Source organism: Branchiostoma belcheri, unplaced genomic scaffold (assembly GCF_001625305.1).
Source record: "Branchiostoma belcheri isolate BF01 breed outbred unplaced genomic scaffold, Haploidv18h27 scaffold76, whole genome shotgun sequence".
Classification (NCBI taxonomy): domain Eukaryota; kingdom Metazoa; phylum Chordata; class Leptocardii; order Amphioxiformes; family Branchiostomatidae; genus Branchiostoma; species Branchiostoma belcheri.
The window spans coordinates 1,606,311-1,629,603 of NW_017804420.1; the positions used below are offsets into that span (position 1 = coordinate 1,606,311).

The 23,293-nt window shown below is 43.0% G+C and overlaps 3 protein-coding genes across 3 annotated transcripts; 1 reads left to right on the plus strand and 2 right to left on the minus strand.

Moving 5' to 3' along the window:
- Window positions 1-576: 576 nt before the first annotated feature.
- LOC109485492 lies at window positions 577-18,959 on the minus strand. Its single transcript, XM_019789162.1, has 12 exons — window positions 18,740-18,959; window positions 16,548-16,703; window positions 10,064-10,224; window positions 9,128-9,745; window positions 8,628-8,809; window positions 8,092-8,255; window positions 7,616-7,822; window positions 6,971-7,177; window positions 6,597-6,651; window positions 5,360-5,556; window positions 2,294-5,115; window positions 577-2,084 (listed from the first exon to the last, which is right to left on the minus strand). The coding sequence occupies exons 4-12, from the start codon at window positions 9,619-9,621 to the stop codon at window positions 2,078-2,080; spliced, it is 4,335 nt and encodes a 1,444-aa protein (XP_019644721.1). The 5' UTR covers window positions 9,622-9,745; window positions 10,064-10,224; window positions 16,548-16,703; window positions 18,740-18,959; the 3' UTR covers window positions 577-2,077.
- Window positions 12,142-15,529, plus strand: LOC109485493 (plasma kallikrein-like). Its single transcript, XM_019789163.1, has 6 exons — window positions 12,142-12,380; window positions 13,361-13,564; window positions 13,805-14,003; window positions 14,243-14,526; window positions 14,711-14,865; window positions 15,143-15,529. Exons 1-6 carry the CDS (start codon window positions 12,299-12,301, stop codon window positions 15,338-15,340), a joined length of 1,122 nt encoding a protein of 373 aa, XP_019644722.1. The 5' UTR covers window positions 12,142-12,298; the 3' UTR covers window positions 15,341-15,529.
- LOC109485448 lies at window positions 15,924-22,722 on the minus strand. Its single transcript, XM_019789054.1, has 4 exons — window positions 21,288-22,722; window positions 20,808-21,065; window positions 16,548-16,703; window positions 15,924-16,042 (listed from the first exon to the last, which is right to left on the minus strand). Exons 1-4 carry the CDS (start codon window positions 22,720-22,722, stop codon window positions 15,924-15,926), a joined length of 1,968 nt encoding a protein of 655 aa, XP_019644613.1.
- Between the last annotated feature and the right edge of the window lie 571 nt (window positions 22,723-23,293).

The following is a 23,293-nucleotide window of genomic DNA, read 5'->3' on the forward strand; positions in this document are numbered from 1 at the left end:
CCGCAAGTAACTTAAAACTATTGTGTTTCTGCCTCATTTCATTATAATTTGTTCATTTAAAATAGTCACAAGAATATAGAGGGCAATTTTAAGTAGCACTCACCACCTAAAACGGACATAGGGTGTCTTCCAAGGCGAATTTTAACCACCGAGTTCTGCCCCTTCCAGATACTCTCGCCATCTTGCAGCGGCGTGGTCCTACCACCTGTTCATGCGAGTCGCCAGAATTTGCATTTCTCTCAATTAACCTCTCATTGGTCGAACCGAAAATTGCCATGCTCTCATTGGTTGAACTGCTGATTGTGTTTACAGTCGAGGTGCAGGTGGTCTATCGGTCTCAAGTCTCAACTGTGTTGGCGATTGTACTACTGCACTAATATTTTTGGGCGCAACACGGCGCTTTTTATCCATGATGATTTTTATGCCAACTTCACTCGATTGTAAGGTTTTCTGCCTATTTCCTATAGAAAAGGTCCCTTTTCCGTAAGCTATTTTGATTTCAACTGTACTGACTGGTTTTGATGATTAATGTTAACATGAAGTTGAACCAACCAAGACATGACAGAAATCCAGTGTAATTGCCTCTACATTTTATTGACACAAGGATATGCTAAGAAATAATCATAATATGGTATTTTCTTTGCATTTGGCACGTTCACAATGTCAGTTTGCACATAAAGGATCTTCTAAGATTTAAATTTTCGCCTTGCGACATCATGTCCATACTCCTTGAATATACAATGTGTCTACAACGACTGAGAAAAAAAATACTACTTACAATGGCAATGAACCAAAAGCTATGATTCAATTGCTACATGTCATCATTTGTCTATCAAATAAAAAAAGACTATTCAATGCAGCTGTCTATACACACTATACATATTGAAAGAAATGTACTAAACTTGGCACAATTATATCAATGATTTATGGTATATTCAAAACAAATGTAAAGAAATTTGAGTAAAGAAACATAAAGCTTCTGAAGAACAGCTAAATAGCCAGAATATGAGATGAAACATGATTTTGGGAGGGAACAGAGTCAATACACACTGGTCGCTTCTTTCACTGCTACATGCATTTCTCATGCCACTCTATGTTACAATTGTTCAAGAAACAAAGAATACACTGTACCTATGAAGTTCAAAATTATATTGCAGGTCTGGGTTTATTAAAATCAGTTTCTATGTTCAAGTGTAAATGATTAACTTATTTTCCTTCAAAGACAAGTCCAATTATAATCTTTTTTTCCACTTATTGTTGAAGTATATGGCTTATATGCTTTCTGCCGACTTCTAGCCCATTCTTGTCCAGTTGCCCTGACCTCAACATCTGTGCAATGTATTAGATGGCAGGTAACCACCAAATGGAAAGTTTTAGTTCACATGACACTGTAGGTAACTATTGTTGCAGTAGCAACCAGACATGTATGAGCTAGACAGGTTGACAATAATTCTCTCTTTGCTTATATTTTCATCTGTTCATGGGAACCAAGTGGTCACAGTTTTGTACTGTTTCACTTTTTTTAGGATATAACGTTAAGTATCCAATATAAGACCAATACCGGTAAATACAGTTCCAAGTCATTTACAACACATGTCCTAGCTGAATATCTTAACCTTCTCTTTTACTTTCTTCTGGTATCAACCAAGACATATTTATTTCACAAATAAAACAAGCAGGGTGCCATTTAAACTACAGCACAAAACTTGGGGCTTAGTTGAGAGAAGTTGAATACTGACAACAAACGTAACAATCAAACCATTTGTTATGGGAGGTACACAAAGGCACAGACACAAGAGAATAATTGAAGTACAATTATAAGAAAACCGGTACATGTGTACAGCAACACATAAATTATGTATTAACTCAATTTCTATACAATATAAGTAGCACCAGCTGCTGGCATAGTGTTGGCAACTTGACTTAATAATACTGCGGTTGGTTATCAAGGGACAAAGTAGTAGACTAGTATTCGCTAAAATTTTCCACCATGATTGCAAAGTTATGTCAATACTATAGAATAATTTTACATCTTTTTGACTCTTGCTGCTGCCTCAGGGAAGGGTTTTCCATCTTTTCAGCATCTGGAAGAGAAAAACAAAGCAGATTTCAGAATTGTTTCTTACAATTTCTTCATTGACATGACTGCAGACTAATACAATGTACGTGTACTTCAATATACTTTCAGTTCAGCCAAAAATTTTCAGCCAAGCAAACAAACAGATAGCAAAATTAACACAATCCTACAAATTTCAAATTGCTTGACCTGGGATTATGAAACAGGATGACTCACTTGGACACTCTGACAATGTTGTTTCCATGTAATTTTTTGTCATCTTCTTTGCTGGACAGTGGCACCACGTCGACCTTCCCCTCAGCGATGCAGCGAGCTTGTTCAATGGAGGAGGCTTTTGGGCCGGCGGAGGAGTCAAACCTCCTGCTGAGTTGTGGCGAGTGGGAGGCATGCTGGCGAGCGACAGTCTGGGAAACCTCCTGCACAGTTCTCTTCGCTCGCGGGTTCAACCTACGCTGTGCATCAGCTTCCGCAACAGAGTTGTTCCCATCAGCCTTTGCTCCTTCCATCCCAGCATGCAATGTTGGACCAGAGTTCTTCCTCTTTGTTGAGGAGAGGATGGTTTGTTGGGCGATGCCACTGAGCGCGCTGGCAATGTTTGCCAGATGTTCCTTTGAGGCCGACAGTCCTTTTCTCAGTCCTCTTGTACCCTTTAGGCCATTCCGCCTTGGGTTGGAACTGCTGCTGTCGATACTGTCAATACTGCTCTCTGAACTTCTTTCCTCTGGGATCACCCGGGAGAGCTTTTTATTGGTGGCTTTTGCGGTGACCTCTCTTCTCGGAAACGTTGAAGATCGATCTTTCTCGTGGTCCCCTTTCTCTCCATTTTGTTGGCTAATGCACTGCTCGCTTTCCGAGATACTTCGTACAAAGGGAGAAAACTCCACCTTTCTCTGCCTGGAGCCTGGGGAAGGGTCGTTCTTTGTCTGAAACAGCCGGATGTTCTCGGTTACTTTGTCTGTGTGCCTCATGGCACTTGACTTGGTCTGCCCCTTCTTTTTCTCTTGGATCAAGTTTCCACTACTAAAGGCCATACTGAGGTTCTTGACCTGGCCCTGGTTGGCCAGTGTCTTCTCTTTCAGCGACGTTCCTCTGCGGTTCTTCCACTCATAATCAATAGCAGAATCACTCTGAGCCCCTGACAGGACTGCTGATTCTGACAGCTGCCTCTGAAGCAGCCGTATCTTGTTTGAACCAGACTGTCCAACTTTCCTCTTGGGCTCCCGTGTGCTAACCTTCTTGGTCGGCTCTCCTTGCACTTCACTTTTTGCTACAGACTTTTCTGCCTTTCTCTTGCCATTTCCTCTGCCGTTGTCAGCCTTAGGCACAAAGGCTGGTCCAAACGGCGCCTTGACCTGGTCAGATTCAGTGTTCTCCCGTACATACACCCTGATAAAGGGCACAGAAGGAGCCACACTTCCCTTACCATCATCTGTTACCTTCACTTCCATCTTTACCTTTTTCTTGCTAGGGGCGACTTTTTCTTGACTTTCAGGTTTGACCTCTGTAAGTGTTTCACTCATCATCTTGCGAGTTGTGTCCTGTTCCATGTCTTGTCTCAGACTTTCTGGTGTTGAATTCTCTTTTTCATCTTTGTTGTTAATCTCCTCTTTTTTCTCGTCCATCATGGCCATGTTGTACTCAGTAAACTCTTGAATTATTTCTTCAAACGTTGGGTCTTTGTCCTCTCCTACAGCAGACTGACTTTTGTCCGTACCAGTCTGTTCCTTTTCATTGGTTAAAGAAGCAGGAAGGGAGGATTCGTTTGTTGGGGACAGGGTCTGCTCTGTGACTGATTTGGGCTCAGAATGCAACACTACAGGGGTGACCTTGAAAGTTGGTGAGTTGAACTTGGGGAACTCTGGTTTCATGACAACTGTGCTGTAAGGCTTTACAGAACCTCTAGGAGGCGTCGCAAAGCAGCTTTCATTCTCTTTCGGGGAAGTGTTTTGACTTTTATCATCTAATTTGCAACAAATCCCAGCTGTTTTCTCTACACCTTCAGCATCTGCAGCCGTGGTACTGGGAACATCAGAGGACTCTTTCCGGGAGTCAGTAGTTTGAGTTGTATCATCAGCAGGTGGTGTAGTGTCCCCAGGCTGTCCTGTGGTATCACCGCTATCAGAATCTTCTGAGATGTGAAGATTCTGTTCTATAACGGTGCCTACCGAGTGTTCACCTGAGGAACTCAACTCATCAGAAGATGTCTCCCTTCCTTCTAATGAACTACCAGCCTCAGAATGAAGTTGTTTCTTTGATTCCTCCTGTGCTGTTTCAGATGGACGCATGACAGGGCTGTCACCATCCTCCTCCTGTTTGTCACTGTGGCTCAGTCCCTGAGGTCCAAGAAAGTGCTTAGAAGAGAGATGGGAGAAATCAGTGGCAAGGTCTGAATCCTGCGAGCTCATGCTTGACCTGGCATGGTCACTTCCATCCCCTCCTGCTTCTGTATCCAAAACTGAAGGAAACATTTCACTATTCAACACTTCATGTCCATCTCCTACTCCACTTGATGCTCCTCTGTCCATTTGAAGCCTTCCTTTGAGGTTGTCTGGTGAACTTGGGTCAGTTTCTGAATGTTTGGTAGCAGCTGCGCTTTCGCTGGCCGGACTGGTGCGTGTGAAGGTGCTGAACTTTGTCTCCACTGTGACCACTGGTGGAGTGTGAGGCTCTGTGATCTCCGTACTGTGTTCCTGGTCGATGGACAGCATCTCCTGTGTTTTCTCAATGAGCTTGATGGCTGACAGAAGACTGTCCTCTGCTGCTGATGTGGTTTCACATGATCTGTCTGATGTCAACTCCTTACCAGTATCTTTAGAATCCAAGATTGATTCTGTGTTACCATTGCTATCACCCACTTGGGATGGATCCATTGTTAATCCAACTGATGGTGATGTTTGTTTTAATAATGAAGATTTCTGCTCAGTGGGAATAGCTGCTAGGATTTCTGACAACAGACTTGTGTCCAGTGATGATGATGATGGAATATTGTCATCTGCTGCTGTTGTTGTACAGGGTGGTTCAAATTCTCGATCAGGAACCTTGTAGGTCGGGGCAAAGAAAAGGGTGGCATGATTATCAAGAGTTTGTACAAGTTTTGTATTCTTATCGCTGTTTCTATAACAAGATTTTTAGAAATGCAGCAATAGAAATACTAGTAGCTGAAGGCTACCAAATGGTTTGACCTATTATCTCAAATATTAAGAGCAAAACAGAAGAAATGGACAACAAGAAAGCTATCATGGTAGTCAGGAAATTTTGCACTGTTACAGATACAGGACTTACCACTGCATGTCTTTCCAAAGTGCTGCCTTCAGTGAGAGTTGTGGTTGTGCTGGAGGTGTAGGTTGTATCTACTGTGGTGGAGGTGTAAGTGGAATCCAGGGTGGTAGCAGTGTAGGCTGTATCCACGGTGCTTGAGGTGTAAGTGGAGTCCAAGGTGCTAGTGGCTGTCCCATCGACCGAGAACACAGAGTCTTTACCTGGGGGAGAAACCAAAGCATTAGCCGTTCCAGTTTCCAACAATATACTCTTGATGTGATCAGGGATTTTAGCAACATTTCAGAACTCAGAAATGATGTTACAAGCAAGAGAGGACTAAACAGAAATGCAACCATTTGGCGACATTGGCCCTTTCCACGGGATACAAAATACATGTACTGTATACATATAACTAAGAATGACACACACACTGTAGCGGACAGTCTCAGATCATGCATTGCAAAATTCATTCCTATTACTAGCATTCATGCAGGTACAAATGTACACAGACTCTGACACACCTAATAAATTCAGGACAACTCACTACAATAATACAACTTCAAAACACCTTGGCAGTGACTATGTGGCAAAGCGATCACACCAACCATCAAACAAGCATCTCATGTCTACATGAAGTACATTGTACCAGTTCCTACTGCATGTCATAGAACATGTACCTCTCAGTTCATACCCATATCACCAGGGAGGGCTGGGTTGTGTGCAGACTGCTCTATCACTAGAGGGGACAGGAATGTGGGGAGGGGGGTGGGGAAAGAGTGAGGTGTCAAGGTCAACAAGCAGCCATGTGATGCTGGGGAAAAGTATGTGATTTACAGAAGTATAATCACAATGACATATTTTTCAACAATACGTGCATTACAGGGAGCGACAGCACAAAGGCACACACAAAGCAAAGCAAAAACACAAGACCAATAAAACATAAAAACAAAATGTGGTCACCGAACAAAAGAAGAATGAAAGCAAAAGAAAGCCAAGCAAGACTGAAATGAAAAGAACTAAACTTAGTGGAGAAGATTAAGTCGTGTTGAAAGGTATGGGTCACCTATGGGTGAAAGGTGGTAACCTCTAGTGAAGTCAGGGCTGGGAGTAGAGGTTGAACTGAAGTAGCCCTTCTCACAACTGGAGTCACTCCCTCCTCCAAGACTACCCAGAGTCGACTGGCTCTTCTCAGAGCCAAACACATTCCCTCCTTCCAGGCTATCATAAGTCTGAGTGCTTTTATTTTTGGAAGTATAATTACCCTCCAAACTGGCGCTGGGGTGACATGATGATGTTGAGGGCTTTATGTTCTCAACCTGTATAGGGAAAAACAAAAGTTGTTACTGTACAACTCAAACCTTACGTATTTAATTGTTTCTCAGGATGTAACATCACTTTTCTAACTTACAGGCTGGAATTAAAGATATGATTCCTCAGGTCCCATTGAGGACTCGACACAAACACACAAATTATCAATTAATGTGACCAAAAACAATACTTCCGTGGACTGATTCGTCAGGTCCCATTGAGGACTTCACACAAACACACAAACAATCAATTAATGTGACCAGAAACAATACTTTGATCCCATTTTTCATCCCAGAAATAATAGGATGGAAGTAATGCATGACTTACACTGAGTGGGAACTCCAGGCCGGCATAGCTGGCACACCGTTTGATCTGTCCTGCGCGGTGGGCCTTCCTCAGGAAGCTGAGCTCCACGTTCTGCCGGTCTCTCTCCGCCCGCAGGATGGCCAGCGCCGCCTCCCGCTGCACCAGCCGCCACTCCATCTGACTGATGACCTTGTCACGGTGCAGCAGGGCCAGCTGCATCTGGTCAAGCTGGGAGAGATGGACTCGTCATTAGACCAACACTACAGACTAGACCAACAGTACTCAAAGCAAGACTTTCAGGTTCACATGGAATAGTCTCAAATCTTAATAGGATAAGTGAATTTTCATTGTGCTTGAAACATGAGGAAGGACAGCTAAAACTACACTTTTTGAATGTGTTATCTCAATTCTATGCATGGTACATCTTCAAAGTGTAGATACACAAGTATGACCTGTTCTTCTTCAATAAACAAAGAAAACTAACTGAAGTGAAAAAGTGACAATACTGCAACTAAGGACAACTAGGAGAAACATACTTTCCAATGAAGATTGATATGAGAAATACACACTGCAGCAAAGATGTGTCAGCCATCAAATATATGTACATGCAGCTCTGTGGTTGGTAATGCTACTGAGCACTGCATACAGGAGTGACTGTGTGCTCACCTTGGTCTGCAGCTCCAGGACAAACTCATGCACCTTCTCCAGGTCCTCCGCACCCTTCAGCTGCAGCAGGATGTCCGAGGCCACGGCTCCGCCTTGTTTGATTTTGTCGGAGGCCAGGCTGAGGTTCTGTTGTCGCAGGCTCTGGATCTCCTCCTGCAGCATGGCTGTGGCCTGCTGGTACTGGGCCTCATTCTGCAGCATGCTGGCCTAGGGGAGGGCAAAACAGGCAGTCAAATTGCAGTTCATACTCAACATGGTAGGAGTGCCACTGTAACAGGATCCACTGTAAGGTGTTAGTGTGTGTGTGTGTGTACATGTACATGTATGTGTGGTTTGCAGAATAGTTTTCAGGAACAAATGAAAGCGACTTGCAGTGAGAAAGACCTTGTTGGTACTTGAGGCATTACACTGCCCCACTACTTTCTTCATTACTTCCTGCCTCCTATGTTGAAATAAAAAAAAACATGCACACATACCTCTAGCACACCCTTCTCTGTCTGTAGCCTCTCAGTGTACAGCTCCAGCTGTTCTAGGTGGATCTTGAGGTCAGTAATGGCTGACTGAAGGCAGGACTCATTCAGGGTTGGTCCTGAGATAGGCCCTCCCAGGCTGCTGTTTTGCAGGGCCTTCCTGTAGTGTTCTGGCACACACAAACATGTACACATGTATATATATTAGTCAGAGAAATGTTCTTATTTTTCAGGTGATCAACAATCTCTTTGTATACTGGTATGTTTACATCTCAAATAAGTGTGTTCCTAAATGAGTGACTAGGGCATGGTATTGGAAGGCCCATCCCTCTCTTCACCGCCTTTTACCTCCCCAACCAAAGTCAGGTACCTACTTGACACCTTGCATGGATCAAACCCAGGAATACCATAGATTGAACTGGGACCTTTTGTGTCCACTAGCCTAGTCACTCTGCCAATAAAGTGAAATGAAAGACAAAGTGAAATGTCTTTCTATACTTGGTCTGCATATACATATATAGCAGCAGCAGCAGCAGACCTACCTAGTTGCATGCTGTGTTCCTCTCTCATGATCTTGAGTCTGCCGTGCAGATTCTCCATGTCACGTCGAGCGCCCTCTAGCTGCTGGTTCTTCCTGCGCAGCTCCGTGCACAGCTCCATGTTGTGCTGCAGGGCTCGGGACAGCCTCTCATGCACATCCACACCCTGGTCATCATCACTAAAACTGGGCAGGGGGAGAAACACTAATGTCAAGTACACAAATGCTTTACTACACTGTCTATATTTAATGTTATATAGTAGGGCTATATGTTCTGAATGTGATTGTTCTAAATTTTGAAGCTATCTTCATCCCTTCTAAACATTAATGTAAATCTGTAGGTACCAATTGTTTTGACTATATTGTATTGGATGTTTGCCTAAAGAAAGAATGCAGCTGAATGGTCCAACATAGAACTCAAATTTGAATACAATTGTTGGAAGTAGCATTCCAGAACTGTGAACTTGCGGAATAATATATAATGAACAGGAAACAGACATGTACCTATGGGTCCTTTGACCAACTTGAGGTGAACCTGGAGTATTGTACACAGATGTAAGATCCAATGGTATTGGCTGGCATGACTCCAGTCCTAGCGAACCCGGTGACATCTTTTTTGACTTATATTCCCTTCGCAAAACTGCATCTCTTAGTCGCCTCCAATGGATCTTGGGTGAGCTTTTCCCAGTGCTGTCATCACTCCCTCTTCTAAGCTGTGATATTTCAGGACTGCTGGCTGTTGTATCAGATGAACATTCCCCTCTGGAGGTCAAGCCAAGGGAAACATCTGGAAGGTTGGAAGTGTTTGGAACACTCTGCTGCCTTGGGTGAATAAACTGCCACTTGGTGGTCTTCTCAGAACGAAACAGTCTCTCGAACCTTGTCCTCTCCTTCTCTCTTCCAATTTTCTGCAGTTCTCTTTCCATTTTCTGTAATTCCTTTTCCTTCTCTCGTTCAATTCTCTGCTTCTCTTTCTCTCTCTCCTTCTCAATCTTCATCTTCTCTTTCTCAAATTTCAACCTTTCCTTCTCCAGCTTGGCTCTTTCCTTCTCTTCTTTCGTTCGTTCCTTCTTCTGTTTCCTGACCAACTCTGGACTTGCTGCTGGGGACACGTTTGTCAGCCTGATAGTTGAACAAAGTTAAGAGAAAAACACAGGTTGATTATTTAAAATAAAAGCAATGTTAAACAGGGCTGTCATATTAACATGAAGAATGTGAGATAATGATACATACAAGCAAAAAGAGCAATCACATTCCAGGTCAACAGTTTAAACAATTTTTCCTGGTAACTATGTTATACAAAACTAGACCATTCCTTCTCAATGTATGACTCTCTACATTCCCCTCTAAATCTAACAAGACTATTTTTGTTATTCCCCTCTGTGATCACTTCCCAACTTTCTTCCCTCAAGAAGACATCACGAATTCAATTCTTCCCACCTCTTCCTTTCCCAGTCTTGCAGTTTTTTTGGCGTAAGAGCTGCCGAAGCTCTTCTTCATGTCGTCCATGTTCATCATGTAGTCCCTGATGGAGCCGTGGGGGGTGGTGCTGGGGGTGGTGGTGGCAGAGGTGGACGTGCTGCTGTCTCCTGGAGTGGCTTCTAGAGAAAAACAATCATGGACGTGTAAGATACAGTAAAGCAGGTACGAGGGTCTACAAGGGGTGGATTCTGTAAGATCTGATATGGGATGTACGAGGGTCTATAAGGGGTGGATTCTGTAAGATCCAATACAGCTCTGCATGTGGGGGTGGTGGAGATCAAGCTTTACGGAAAATTAAGGACACTTAAGAGTAAATGAAGGAAGACAGCAACTCTAAACTGTAAATGAAGTTGTTCTTGTGTACAGCTTTGGAAATTACATCATTGGGTTTGTCTTTTGCATTCATGGGTATCTGGCTAAACTAGTCTGTGGACAACAGAAGCTCCATCATGAATTTTGGGCTAAACATCACTTGACTACACGATACTGAAAATTATTCAATAACGCTTTACAGTGATTTCGGGCTAACAAATATGTTCACACTGGCATCCCCTCTCCCTCTAACAAGGTGACACTTTGCACATGATACAGACTTCACAATGTTTGCACCCCTCTCTTTCTTAAGTTTAAACCTGACAAGATATTTTGATAAGGTCCTAGGCCTTATACTGTCTGAATATGGCTGTCTGAAGGAGGCTGTGGATTAAGACTTCACATCATCTTCGTATCTGCAGAGGTGAAAATGTGCTCTGACCCAGACATAGCTGACATGTCACCTTGCCAACCTTAATCTGTCATGGGGTTTTAGGGAGCACACCCCAGTTTATTTTGGGTCAGTTTATTTTGGTTCTCAATTCCAGGCTGCACGTCCTCAAATCTAGTGTTCTAAGGTAGCAGTGATAAGGCAATCAGTGCTTATGAGTTAGTAGTCAGGGACAAGTTATTTGGTGTAAATGCACCCAGCTATTACCGTGTGAGGGGAAGTTATTTTCAATTTCACCTGACAAGATGTACAAGCGAAGTGTGGCGTGCATGACGTCTGCATGGGATAGAGTGGGTTTTTAAAGAATTTTCCTCACAAACAGTCATTGTAACAGTGGCCCCCTATAGTCCCCATCTATTATCTATTAATAGTACTGCCAATGGCCAAGTCCTGAGATATTAAGATTACTTACATGCACTTTGAATACCCCACTCATGTNCCCTCTAACAAGGTGACACTTTGCACATGATACAGACTTCACAATGTTTGCACCCCTCTCTTTCTTAAGTTTAAACCTGACAAGATATTTTGATAAGGTCCTAGGCCTTATACTGTCTGAATATGGCTGTCTGAAGGAGGCTGTGGATTAAGACTTCACATCATCTTCGTATCTGCAGAGGTGAAAATGTGCTCTGACCCAGACATAGCTGACATGTCACCTTGCCAACCTTAATCTGTCATGGGGTTTTAGGGAGCACACCCCAGTTTATTTTGGGTCAGTTTATTTTGGGTCTCAATTCCAGACTGCATGTCCTCAAATCTAGTGTTCTAAGGTAGCAGTGATAAGGCAATCAGTGCTTATGTGTTAGTAGTCAGGGACAAGTTATTTGGTGTAAATGCACCCAGCTGTTACCGTGTGAGGGGAATTATTTTCAATTTCACCTGACAAGATGTACAAACGAAGTGTGGCGTGCATGACGTCTGTATAGGATAGAGTGGGTTTTTAAAGAATTTTCCTCACAAACAGTCATTGTAACAGTGGCCCCCTATAGTCCCCATCTATTAGTACTGCCAATGGCCAAGTCTTGAGATATTAAGATTACTTACATGCACTTTGAATACCCCACTCATGTTCTTTATGTGCAAAAGGAAATTTATTAGAGATAAATGTGATGATAATGGTTAAAACTACCGCTAAAGAAGATGATAAATATTTGAGGAAAAATGTTGATTGCATGAGGGTAGAACTGCATTCCTAGGTACTGTGTACATAGTGCCAGGTATAAAAGGCATGCCGATAAGCAGACAGGTTAGACCAGGCACCTGAGCTGTGAACAACTGCACACTCTTCTACTAACTTCCACCAAGTCCTCCAGATCCAAATATCCCGTACAGAGATCACTGCAATCAACTTCTTATTGCGGAAACGCACTTTTAAAACTTGTGACAGATTGTAGTTCCAAAGTTTTCGACATTGTTGTGCAGCCGAAATGTCAATCAAACTAGCGACAGTGTTCCTGGTCTCTGTCTCCATCTTCGCGTCCTTGTGCAGTGCCAAGCCTGCCCCAAGAGGTAAGTATATTCAACTCCTTACAAGACAGTTCCTATTCAGTGGTAGTTATGAAAAGCCAGCAAACTAAGGAGAGCTTTTTACAAAGCTTGAAAACAAATCATGGCAGAGCTAACTTCAACTCACTACTTGAGCTACTTGTGTATGTGTTGAAACTCTATCCATGGTTTAAAGAATATCCCACAAAATCAAGCATACAACAATCCATTGTAGATCCATCTTTTTTAGTTTGCTACGACAGACAGGAAATCTGCTCTCGCAAATGCTTTGTCACAAAAACCTATAGCAGGATCTACGTGCTCATGTCAAAAGTGGAGGGATCTAAAGTATCATAACTTAAACATGGTGTTACAAAGGTAGAAATGTCCGATGGTATCAAGATGTATTCAAACTGCTGCATGTACATGAAGCTATAACACCTCTAAAGTGCATCTTATAATCACAGCAAATGAAAAGAAACAAAAATGGTGTTCCCAGTTTCTTTTTGTTCTTGTTTGTATGTTTCCATGATGACATCAACTGATGCCATGGTTGTCATGGCATCATTTTCATGCACTAAAATATACTTTGAAGTTGTTGACACTGGGTGAGAGGTATTCAGAATAGATGAGTTGCAATCTGCAGCTGCTATTTAATCACAAGTCTTGATCAAATAAAGCGAGGAATAATGGTGTATAATTATAATCCCAGTTTATCATCTTGTCCCAAACAAGGTGAAATGTGATATTTCTTGTTATTTGGCGCACAATTTATACCTGGGCTGCAATGTTTATGCAGATCATTATTCACTTTATACAGGTAATTTCGAACAGTCAGGAAATTTTTCATTCTAGTAGATATCAAAGCGGTCCTTCGCCTTACATCCTGCTTATGTGGCTGAGCCATCTACGTCTGTTGCCCACTACAACCGTGGCAATGTTTTCTACAATTTCGAAGTGGACAAACAGATATAAAATATAAAACCCGTAATTCTATCCTTCAGTCCCACCCATCTGGAGCTGTGCCGGAGGCCATGGCCTGCACCCTGACCCTGATGACTGCGGCCGGTTTTACCAGTGCTCCCCGGGACATCGACCCTTCCACATGTCCTGTCCGGCCGGGCTGCACTTTGACCCGGACCTGCTAGTCTGCAACCGGCCTGGATCCCTGGCGACGCCGTGTGTCTCCCAACTGGGACAGACTGACGGTAAGTTCATACCTGCTCTGACCTGTCACCGCCATAAAGTCGTGCAGCAAAACATGTAACTATGTTACCAAAGTCAGCCACCAAGTTGCCCAGTACGAGTCATCATTGGAAAGTTTGTGTCCTTTCTGGCATCATGTACAGGCATTAAAAACTATGATGAGCACCCTGTCCGTGGTACTCAACAGCCATCTAATAGGACAAGATACAGCTTACAACAGTCCTGTCCTTGGTATTTTCCAGCCATCCAATGTGGCATCCCGGCTGTCCAGTCTAGAGTATATCAGAACCGGATTGTGGGCGGACACGAGGTGGTCCCCGGCAGCCAGCCCTGGGCAGTATCCTTCCAACACCCGCTCTACCCCCTGCCCAACTTTAACCTGTGTGGCGGTTCTCTCATCGCTCCCAACCTGGTGCTCACTGCAGCTAACTGTTTCAGACCGTAAGTATCAGTTATCCATTACCACTGAGGTGATGTGCAATGGCCATGTTTTCTGGGTCGACACGTATTTTCTATCCTCAACATGCAGTTGTCTCCTTAACCTCCAAAATGTGTTAAGAAATAACTCCCCATTTGCTTAGAACATCCAACATTGCTGAAAAACATTACATCTTATAAGATGTAATGTTTTTCAGCAATGAGGTTTGCTGTTTCACTACTATCCATTTTCCCCCTCCCAGCCTTAGCAAACCGCAGACTGGTTGGGTGGCCATTCTCGGCGAGCACAACTTGTACGAAGACGAGGGACGCGAGCAGCACATCACAGTACAGGACATCATCGTTCACGAGGACTTTGCCTACGACAGGGTCACCAACGACATTGCGCTGATCCGGTTGTCACAGCCCGCTGACATGAACGACTGGGTCTCCCCTATCTGCCTACCAGAGGGAGGAGAGAAAGTTGAACATAATACAATCTGCACTGCTGTTGGCTGGGGCTACACCAAACCACTGGCCTTTGAAGGTAATAACAACTGCACTACTTCAACCAAATCTACATTTCCACTCAACACAGAAAAGATTGACGGAATCTTTTTCGCATTAGATTGTACTGTGTGGATGGTATGAGTTATACAATGTGTGTGTTTCTTGTGTTGCTGTTTCTTTTCAATGTATCTCTTAATAATAGACAATTTTCTTCCCTACAGAATTCCAAACCGGAGACCTCCAGTCTCCCATCCTGCAGGAGATAGTGCTTCCCGTGGTGTCCAACATGAAATGCAACACAAAACTGCCTGACTACGACATCCAGCCAGAACAGATGTGTGCAGGGTATGAAGAGGGTGGCATTGACACCTGTGTGGTGAGCTGTTGTTACACCGTTGTCTTTACAAAAGCATAACTTCTAGAAATGTCTCTTGTCACGTGGTAATCAACATGAAGTCATGTGACAAGAGAACTCCAAGATGAGATCTTTACTAGGTTGATGAAGAGACAGAGTGTGTCTTGTAAGCTCCCCAGAGTAGCTACTACTACTATTTGTTGTGTGTATCATTTAAAATATTTGTCAAAAGATATATATTTTTTTCTTTTCTATTCATTGATAGCAACTTATATGACATTTTTTGTCTCATTTCTAGGGTGACAGTGGTGGCCCCCTGGCATGTAAAGACAGTAGCGGCAGAATGACCATCCAAGGCATCACCAGTTTCGGGGACAAAGGCACATGCGCCCAAACCGCCAAGCCGAGTGTCTACAGCAGGGTGTCTGCCTTCGTCTCCTGGATACGGGAACACGTGACTGACCAGGAATGGGCCACCATTGGTTCATATGTGTGACATCATGAGATTTAAAGGGCCTGCTCTCCCAACAACTATGTGTATTGTGCGATGGAACCTTTAGATCACTTCAATAGATGGCTTTAACCTCCTCCCTGTTAAAAACCTTTTAGCACTAAATGTGTATTGGTTACAGGATTAGGTGGCAGTGATAAGGCTTAGAGTTAATTGTCAGGGCTTGGTGGGACTAGCCTGGGTGCCATCCTATTTGTATGTCTAGTACCAGGGCTCACACATTCGCTCTCTAAAAAATAAAAACATGACAATAATGGGACGAAAAACGACTTGTTTCTTTTCAAGGAACCCATAGGCGGAGATAGTATTACATAATACCAATTTCATAAGGATAAAGTACTATACATTGTATGTGGGGCTGTAATGGTGATAGATAGAACACAGGGCGACAGTTCAGCCTCAGGGATCCTGACAAATTCATCTCTCCATATCACCAACTTGCCAGATACCAGCCTGTCCCTCAACACTGTCAGAGTACGCAAGGAAAGGAAATCCTTCACGTCTGTGTGTAGAAAACACTGAGGTCATGGCAGGAGTACGATGAGCAACGACAAACCTGCAGACTTGCTTACTCTACACCTGTCATGATCATTCCTGTGAACTTAGATGTTTCCAGACATTGTGATCCATAACAGAGCAGTACTGTTAGGGCAGGAGGAATGTTTGATGTGTCTGCCAGGGTGCCTCCTGAACCCAGGATGGCAACATGCCAATATCTGTCACACACTTCCCCTCTAAGGCCTCCGCCCAACTTCTTATCACCATCATACATAATAAGATTAAGAAACCATATCGCCATGGTTTCAGTACCTTGTACTGGCATTGATTACACCAAGAATAGGTTTTAAGGGTAATGTTTTCATGGTTGCGTTCTACTTTCCTTCAAAGTGTCTCCAAGCTCTGGAATCTCCAAGATGATAAACATCTGCTGAGGTTATGACTAACATGTGAATTCCAGGCAAATGTTGACGATAAAACTTGCTGCCAGCAGTATTGTATATTTTTTATAGATTCTCATCTTGTTTCACTTAAACGTTAAAGCCATTTTTCAAGATCTCTCACTACGACATGACAAGAAACCAAAACTACTGTTACACACTGTCTGTTTTTCTATGCCTCAACCCTGTTCAGGTAAGATGTCCCACTATGATAAGAACAATTCAGTGAATCTGTGACACCACCTATAACTTACCTCCTGTCTCAGTGTTCCCTTGCTGAGTGGTTACGTCCTTGGTGATGGCGTTGTTATCGGGCGTGACATGAAGGTTGGACGGCGGCGTGTCTGCCCTCTGGACTACGGTGCCGCTATCGTTGGCCTGCTGCGGGGGTGAAACGGTGCTGCTCGCATCTGGACACAGACAAGATAAACAACGGAGAGACATGGTAGTGCTGCTACACTGTGCAGGGCCACACTAGACTGGGACAAAGTAGCAACAGTCCGCTTCTTATATAGGGGAGAAATAGATGCCAATTAAGAAGTGCTCTTTGTGTGCCTGACCTAAACTCTAGAAGGTGGCAAAGCAGAATCAACCATTGTGAGGCCTGGTTGGAAAGGAGGCTGTGACGGAATGTGACATGTGTTGACTGTGATGTACATCTGCAGATGGAACCCATGGCAAAGTTTCAACAAGGAACCATTCATTGTTCACTTGGAAATATGCTAAGTAGGAAGGAACTCCATGAATACAAACCTCTGCCACAGAGTGAAAAAAAAATATACATATAAGTATAAAAAAGCCATTAACACATATTAAATGTAGTTTGACTCTTAAACAAAGCTTGACCCTTAAACAAAGCTCCTTATCTGTCTATGAAATAAATAGAAAACTTTTATAAGTGGTTTACTGTTGGAGACACACTTCCTGTTATCAAGTTACCTGGGGTCATCTCTCTATAGGCCTTCATCATCCATTATTTTCCAATTATTGAAAATTCTCCATTAATTACTCACCATTTTTCCCCTAGGGCAGCATTAGAAGAAAAAATCAGAGAAATTAGAATCGTGACTACATTGTACCTCTATTTTTCTGAAACAAGCTCCTAAATCTCTTGAAGTTGAAATTCAAAGGTGAGTAGGGCACTTATTCGAAGGATGCCCTGGGTTTCTAGTGATCACTAGCCAGCCAGAAACAGCCTGGAAAAGACTTATCAGTTCAAATGTATTGAGAAGACACTGACTGACATACTGTACCCAAGGCCTCAGGCTATCCAGGTGTGACATCAAAGAGCACTGACACTATGGAAAAACCTACTTCCTGACCATTTCACTTAATACAGTTTACAGTTCTAGTGTGTGAGGCCCTGGAATGGGTGCCATCTCTCACCAGGAATGGACTACAATGAAGTTCATGTCTCCCCCAGGAGACATCTCGCTCCTGTCTCTAATGAGGCAGTACATCAGCTGCTGACACACAGTCATCCGACCTTGTCAACAGAGGTCACCACAGTCTGGCTCTGTGCAGTTGCACTTGGCAGCTGATGGCTGTGCAAGTCAGTAACTATCAATCAGAAAACTAAGACAGAAACCTTTCCTGCTCTTTTTTTGGGCCCGACAAAAAAGGATTCCTTACTGGGTTAATTTTTTTGTAGACTGAGTGAAGCAACAGGCTTGGTAGTTTAAAACTCAATTTCTGTTCTGTTAGTGAGCATTTTCCTTCCATATTGGTGTAAGACTGAACTACCACAGCAGTCAAATGAATACATACTGTACATTTTCATTCACAAATGTTGTTATATAAATATTGGCTGTGGGGTCTAGACCTGTTACAGTGCAGCTAATAGTAATACTTAGATGGATTTCAGGCTGCCAAAATTGGTCGGTCTGTTGCCAACTCTCAAAAAATCAACAGAAGTGAAACATGCAAGATCATGGCTGACATTCTGAACACATGAGGGAGAATGTGATTTATTCCCAGGCCAAGTCTGCTGAGACGTATTACTGTCAATGTGACCTTGGAGGTAATGAATTTTCCTGCATGCTGAAAACCAACTATGCTGTCTCATCTGAGTCAGAAGTTATCACAATTGTAATCAATATCCTTTTTGGAAAATATAACTCTTTCCAAACAAGTCCATCAAAACCTGTTGGTGCTCACCTTTTTCTGCTAACAAGACAGAAGCACAAATATTCACATCATCGTCACACTGGGGACCTGATGTCTCAATAACCGCATGCATGCAGGTCTATTTTGATTAGCGTGTCAGGGTGCCTAAACTCCTTTCCAGGTTGCCAACAGTTTTCGGTTCCTGCCATTTTTGCCTTGATCTTTGTTAACCTTCCGAAATCTCGAGTTTCAGGTCTGAATTCCTGCTCGAAATACTTGGACCCTTTCAGGGATTGCCAGCCTTCTGGGGAGACAAAATAACAGCACAGGTCGTACATACCTGGTTTCCTGGGGAGTTGGGAGGCCCAGACCTGACCAAGAGGGAGTTTCCTTGGTAATTTCAACACTACATAGCTGGAATCCTTTGATTTTGTTTTCTGCCACCCACATGCTAGAACACCAGCTTGGATAATCATGTGACTCTATCCAATGTTGACAAAAGGAAGGCCTAAAGAAACATCATGTGTAAATCTGAACACAACACCTTAAAACTGTATACATAGTATACATACTTTCTCACTTGTACTATAGTGCTTGTTGTTCTCTCTGAGAAATAAAATTTAGCCTTAATTCCCTAATATCAGGGTCAAATATACACATTTGCTAGAAATTCGTAGTATCTTTTTCCATGCAATTTCTTATCTTCTTTCCTAAATAGGAAAAAATCTACATTATACTAGCAAACAATGTTTGATCATTTACTGTCGGAATTTAGGTCCATTCAGCATTCAAAGAAATTGGACTCTGCTCAGTGACAAATAAAGAATTTTTGTGAAATCTTTTACTAAAATGCTGTTTAGCATCAAGGGTATAGAAACCAAGCAGTTAGTCTGAGTCTGCCACTGGGCAGCTGTCTGGTCCAAACAGGGCTTGTAGTCACATATTTCACACTTGTGTAAGACTATTTCTGTCTACAAAACTTTCACGTCTGTCTCTACATGTATGTCTGGGGCTTTCATGCACAGAAAACTGAGCTTCAAAGTCAGTGAACTTTTGACAGGCAAGGCACAAAGGGCAACTACATGTAGGAATGAATGAATGTTGACAATATTTTTCAAAAGAAATAATCATACACTCATACATTGCTGTGTAAGCATATCAACAACTTATCATAAAACATCTGGCCCCTAAAACTTTTGAAACTCCATAATATTTTGCTGCTTTTGACAAGAAAATGCCAGCCAATTCAAAGTGTTAAAGAAACAATAATTTGAAAATTGCATGAATATACATGTAAATTCTAAATTTTTGAGAAGAGTTAGCTTTATAACCCAGCTAGATCACCCAATGATCCCTATTCAAAGCTAAGGAAGCCTCTGTAGATACATGAGAAGCTAACTGTTATGTCAAGTGGTAAATATTATGATAACGGAGGATGCCAGATTTCTCAGATCGTGCATGTGTCTGGTGCATATGTCTCGCCGGTTGCAAGAGTTTGGTTCACCACTAGGTCATTTCCTCTCACCAGTTGAAGTCACCACCTTGGAATCTTGTGGCCCAATGCCACACATCTTACCAAGTGTTGAAACACACACAGTTAGGCAAATGTTTTCCTTTCACCAGCCTTCCTTTCACCACCATTTCATTACACAGGACTTAATCTTCTTCTTGAGTTGACCTCCAAGTAGAATAATGAATTTTTGATATAGTTGCCAGTGCAGTTTAGCTTCACTAGGGCTGTGGCTAGGGAAAGTTTCAGGAAATATCTGCTTTCTGCATCTCATTTCTGGATCCTACTGATACCTATATTTTCTATTCATAACATTGTACTGTACAAGAACTTGTGAAAAAAGTATTTTTGCAGTTTAACTGTAACCCATCGAAATATTTCTGCAGTTTAACAATGATCTAAAAGAGAGCGCTTTTCTGCTACATGGTAAATACAGTGTATGTGATTATGAAGGAAAGAAAGTATGCAATCTTGGCAGAGGCTTGTGCTCTCTGAGTGCTGACAAGTTGTTATTGTCCACCGCACACTTGTAAACCTGCTAACCACATACAGCAGTTGGCCTAGCCATGACGTGCTTGTCTATGTAAATATTAGGGCACCCTCCCACTTTCCTTAGCACTTCCCCTTTGAGGAAACAGTTTTGTGTGCCTAGAAAAATTTGACTAAGGTTTTCGGAATGTTATGTCTCCAACACACTTCCTTAAAGTTCAAGAAGCACAAACAAAAGAGGTAATAATATCAAACATCTTTCATTTCCCGATACAGAACTTTAGATATCACAGTATATATTTTTCCAGTTCTCCTGAATCATAAGTTTGATAATAATACAAATCAAGTATAATTAATTTATCATCCCAAAATATATGTACAGCTGAAAAGTTCTTGAACACAAGCTTACCTTTTGTATCTGTCCCCTCTGGTTTCTGCCACCTTTCTTCCCATTGTTGCATCTTCCTGCTGAACTCCTCTGACATACCTGGACTCAATTTGTCATTTTCTGTTAGTGCTTTTGCAGAGTCCTCCGTGGCTTCCTTAGATGTTGCACCATCTTCCTTGTTTTTTAATGATTCCTTCACTGCTTCTTGAGTTTTGGACTGGTCTCTATCTTGAAAGTCACCTTTGCTTTTGCGAATATTCCCCTTAGCTGGAGTTTTCTCTTGTGGTAAAATGACAGGTGAAGTGTCATGTTTTTTACCATCAAGTTCAATATCATCTTTAGAGTAGGTTTTTCTGAACTTTCCAGGACTTGGAGTTTCACTGTGCCACCGGTCTCCAGGGTTGTACATAGAACGAGACCTAGCCTGACGTACTTTTAAGTCCCTTCGCCTCATTAACACAGACCTTGATCTTCCATCTTTTGGGGTGTCGGGGGTATTACCTCCCTCTGCACCCTCCTTTCGCTGCCGTCTCTTGATGCTTTCCTTTCTCTGAAGCAGTGCACTTCGCACCTTACCCCAGGGGGATGTCTTCCTTTGCCTGACGTCTTCTCTTAGATCTCCACCTGCACTGCCATCACCATCAGGGTAGTCTTGGCCCCCAGTTGCAGAAGACATGGTCAATGTTTCTAAGACTTCGGCACTTGCCTCGGGCTGAGGCAGGGACACACGACCAAGTTTACGCCTCCTTTCTGGAGTGGAGACAGTATTCTCACCAGATTCGGAGGGCTTTGCTTCCTGCACCTGCACTGGACTAGCAGCCTTGTTCAACTCAAACTTCTTCTTACGCAGAGGATCGGTGTGTACTGTCACCGAGGTGTTGTTTACAGACAGTAGTTGCCTATGCCGTTCCGCAGTGCCATGTGCAGAGGCATCATCAGACAGATGTGCACATCCACTGTCCACAGACTTTGTATCGGAAACCTCTCCGGACGGACTCTCGCGTTGTCTAATCTTCTCTGGCCTAGAGACCCGTCGTCTATTGTCTAACTGCTTTTCATGCTCACTCTCACTCTCACCTTTGTCGCTACTCTTGTCGGGTACAAAAACAGACCTTCTGTTCTGGACAGCTCCCTTTAGCTTGTCCCATCGCTCTTTCAGGCCCTTCATTCCCATTTCCCCCAACCTCAGCTCACGAAATGCCTCCCGATCTAGTACAACACCAACAGACTTGCTTCTCTCCCTCTTCTTGGCATTTCTGATATAGCCCAACTTCCGTCTGGTCGGCCCATCTTCTCTGGCCCTCTTCTCTTCTCTTGCTAACAGTTTATTCTCCTCTGTGTTGGAGGACGTCTGTGGATCAGACTGTTTGGACTTGGAAACGTTGGAGCCCTCTGGCTTAGTCTGGATGTTTATTTTCTTTACAGATGGTTTAGGCCGCCGTGCCCCACACTGACAGGTTAGAGCCAGAACCTCACTTCTCATTTTATACATACGGTTCATGTCCTCAAGGAAGGAAATCCTTTTCTTCAGCTTACCATTCTGCTCTTTGATAACCGCAATCTGCTCCATAATCTTGATAAGTTGTTCTAGGTGACCCAAGGCGTAACTCTGCTGCTGAGCTGAGCTGACAGTTTTCGACCTCCCCGACTTAGCTTTCTTTCGGCTAAGTCTCGACATCCGCTGGTGTGATCGCGACATCTCCTCCATATACGTCTCAAACGACACTGAAAACTTGTCAACATCAACATCCTCTGTAGCATTATCCTCTGCTGTTGACGGTTCGTCGCCTGTCGCCACCCCATCTCCGCCGGCATCAGACCCTCCCTCCGTATCCTCTGATCTCATCTCAGCTATTTTGGCTGCAAACTTTGACTCTGGCAAACTGTGGCTCTTCAACAGCACCTTCTTCCCGGCTTTGGGGCTTTTCCCCTCCATGTTTCCTGGAAAACAAACCACAGGGGTGTTACTGTTTGATCCTTGGACAAACTGTCTACTTCTTCTGCCTCTGCAAATGCCTGCCTGTTTGAAAAGGTTAAGTGAGGGCTATGTACTCTAAAAGTACATAATTCCGTACATAATTCACTTATTCCTGCACTCAGGACTGGCAAACATGGAAATTTTGTAATCTGCAATTCTGTTGCACAGAATCCACAGTTCTTTGCAGAGCTGTAGGTCCTGTAATGAAGGTCTCCGGGTAAACATGGCACACATTTCCTCCTTCATCAAGCTGTGATGGTCAATATTAGCACAACCTTCAAGAGAGGAATAACCAAAATGTTTCTGAGAGAGGCTAAGGAGGATGACAGTTTGTCTTGGCTTTAGGAGATGGTTACTTTGGAACAAGCATCCACGTATACACGATCTAGTTAAAGGTTATACCAGTATATGAGTAACTCGTCAAATGACACATAAATATAACAGAGATAGTTTGGGGCTGTACATAATCAAATAGTCTACTTTCCTGTCTTGACCAGAGCTGTCTGGATAAAAGACTGATGATTCAGAA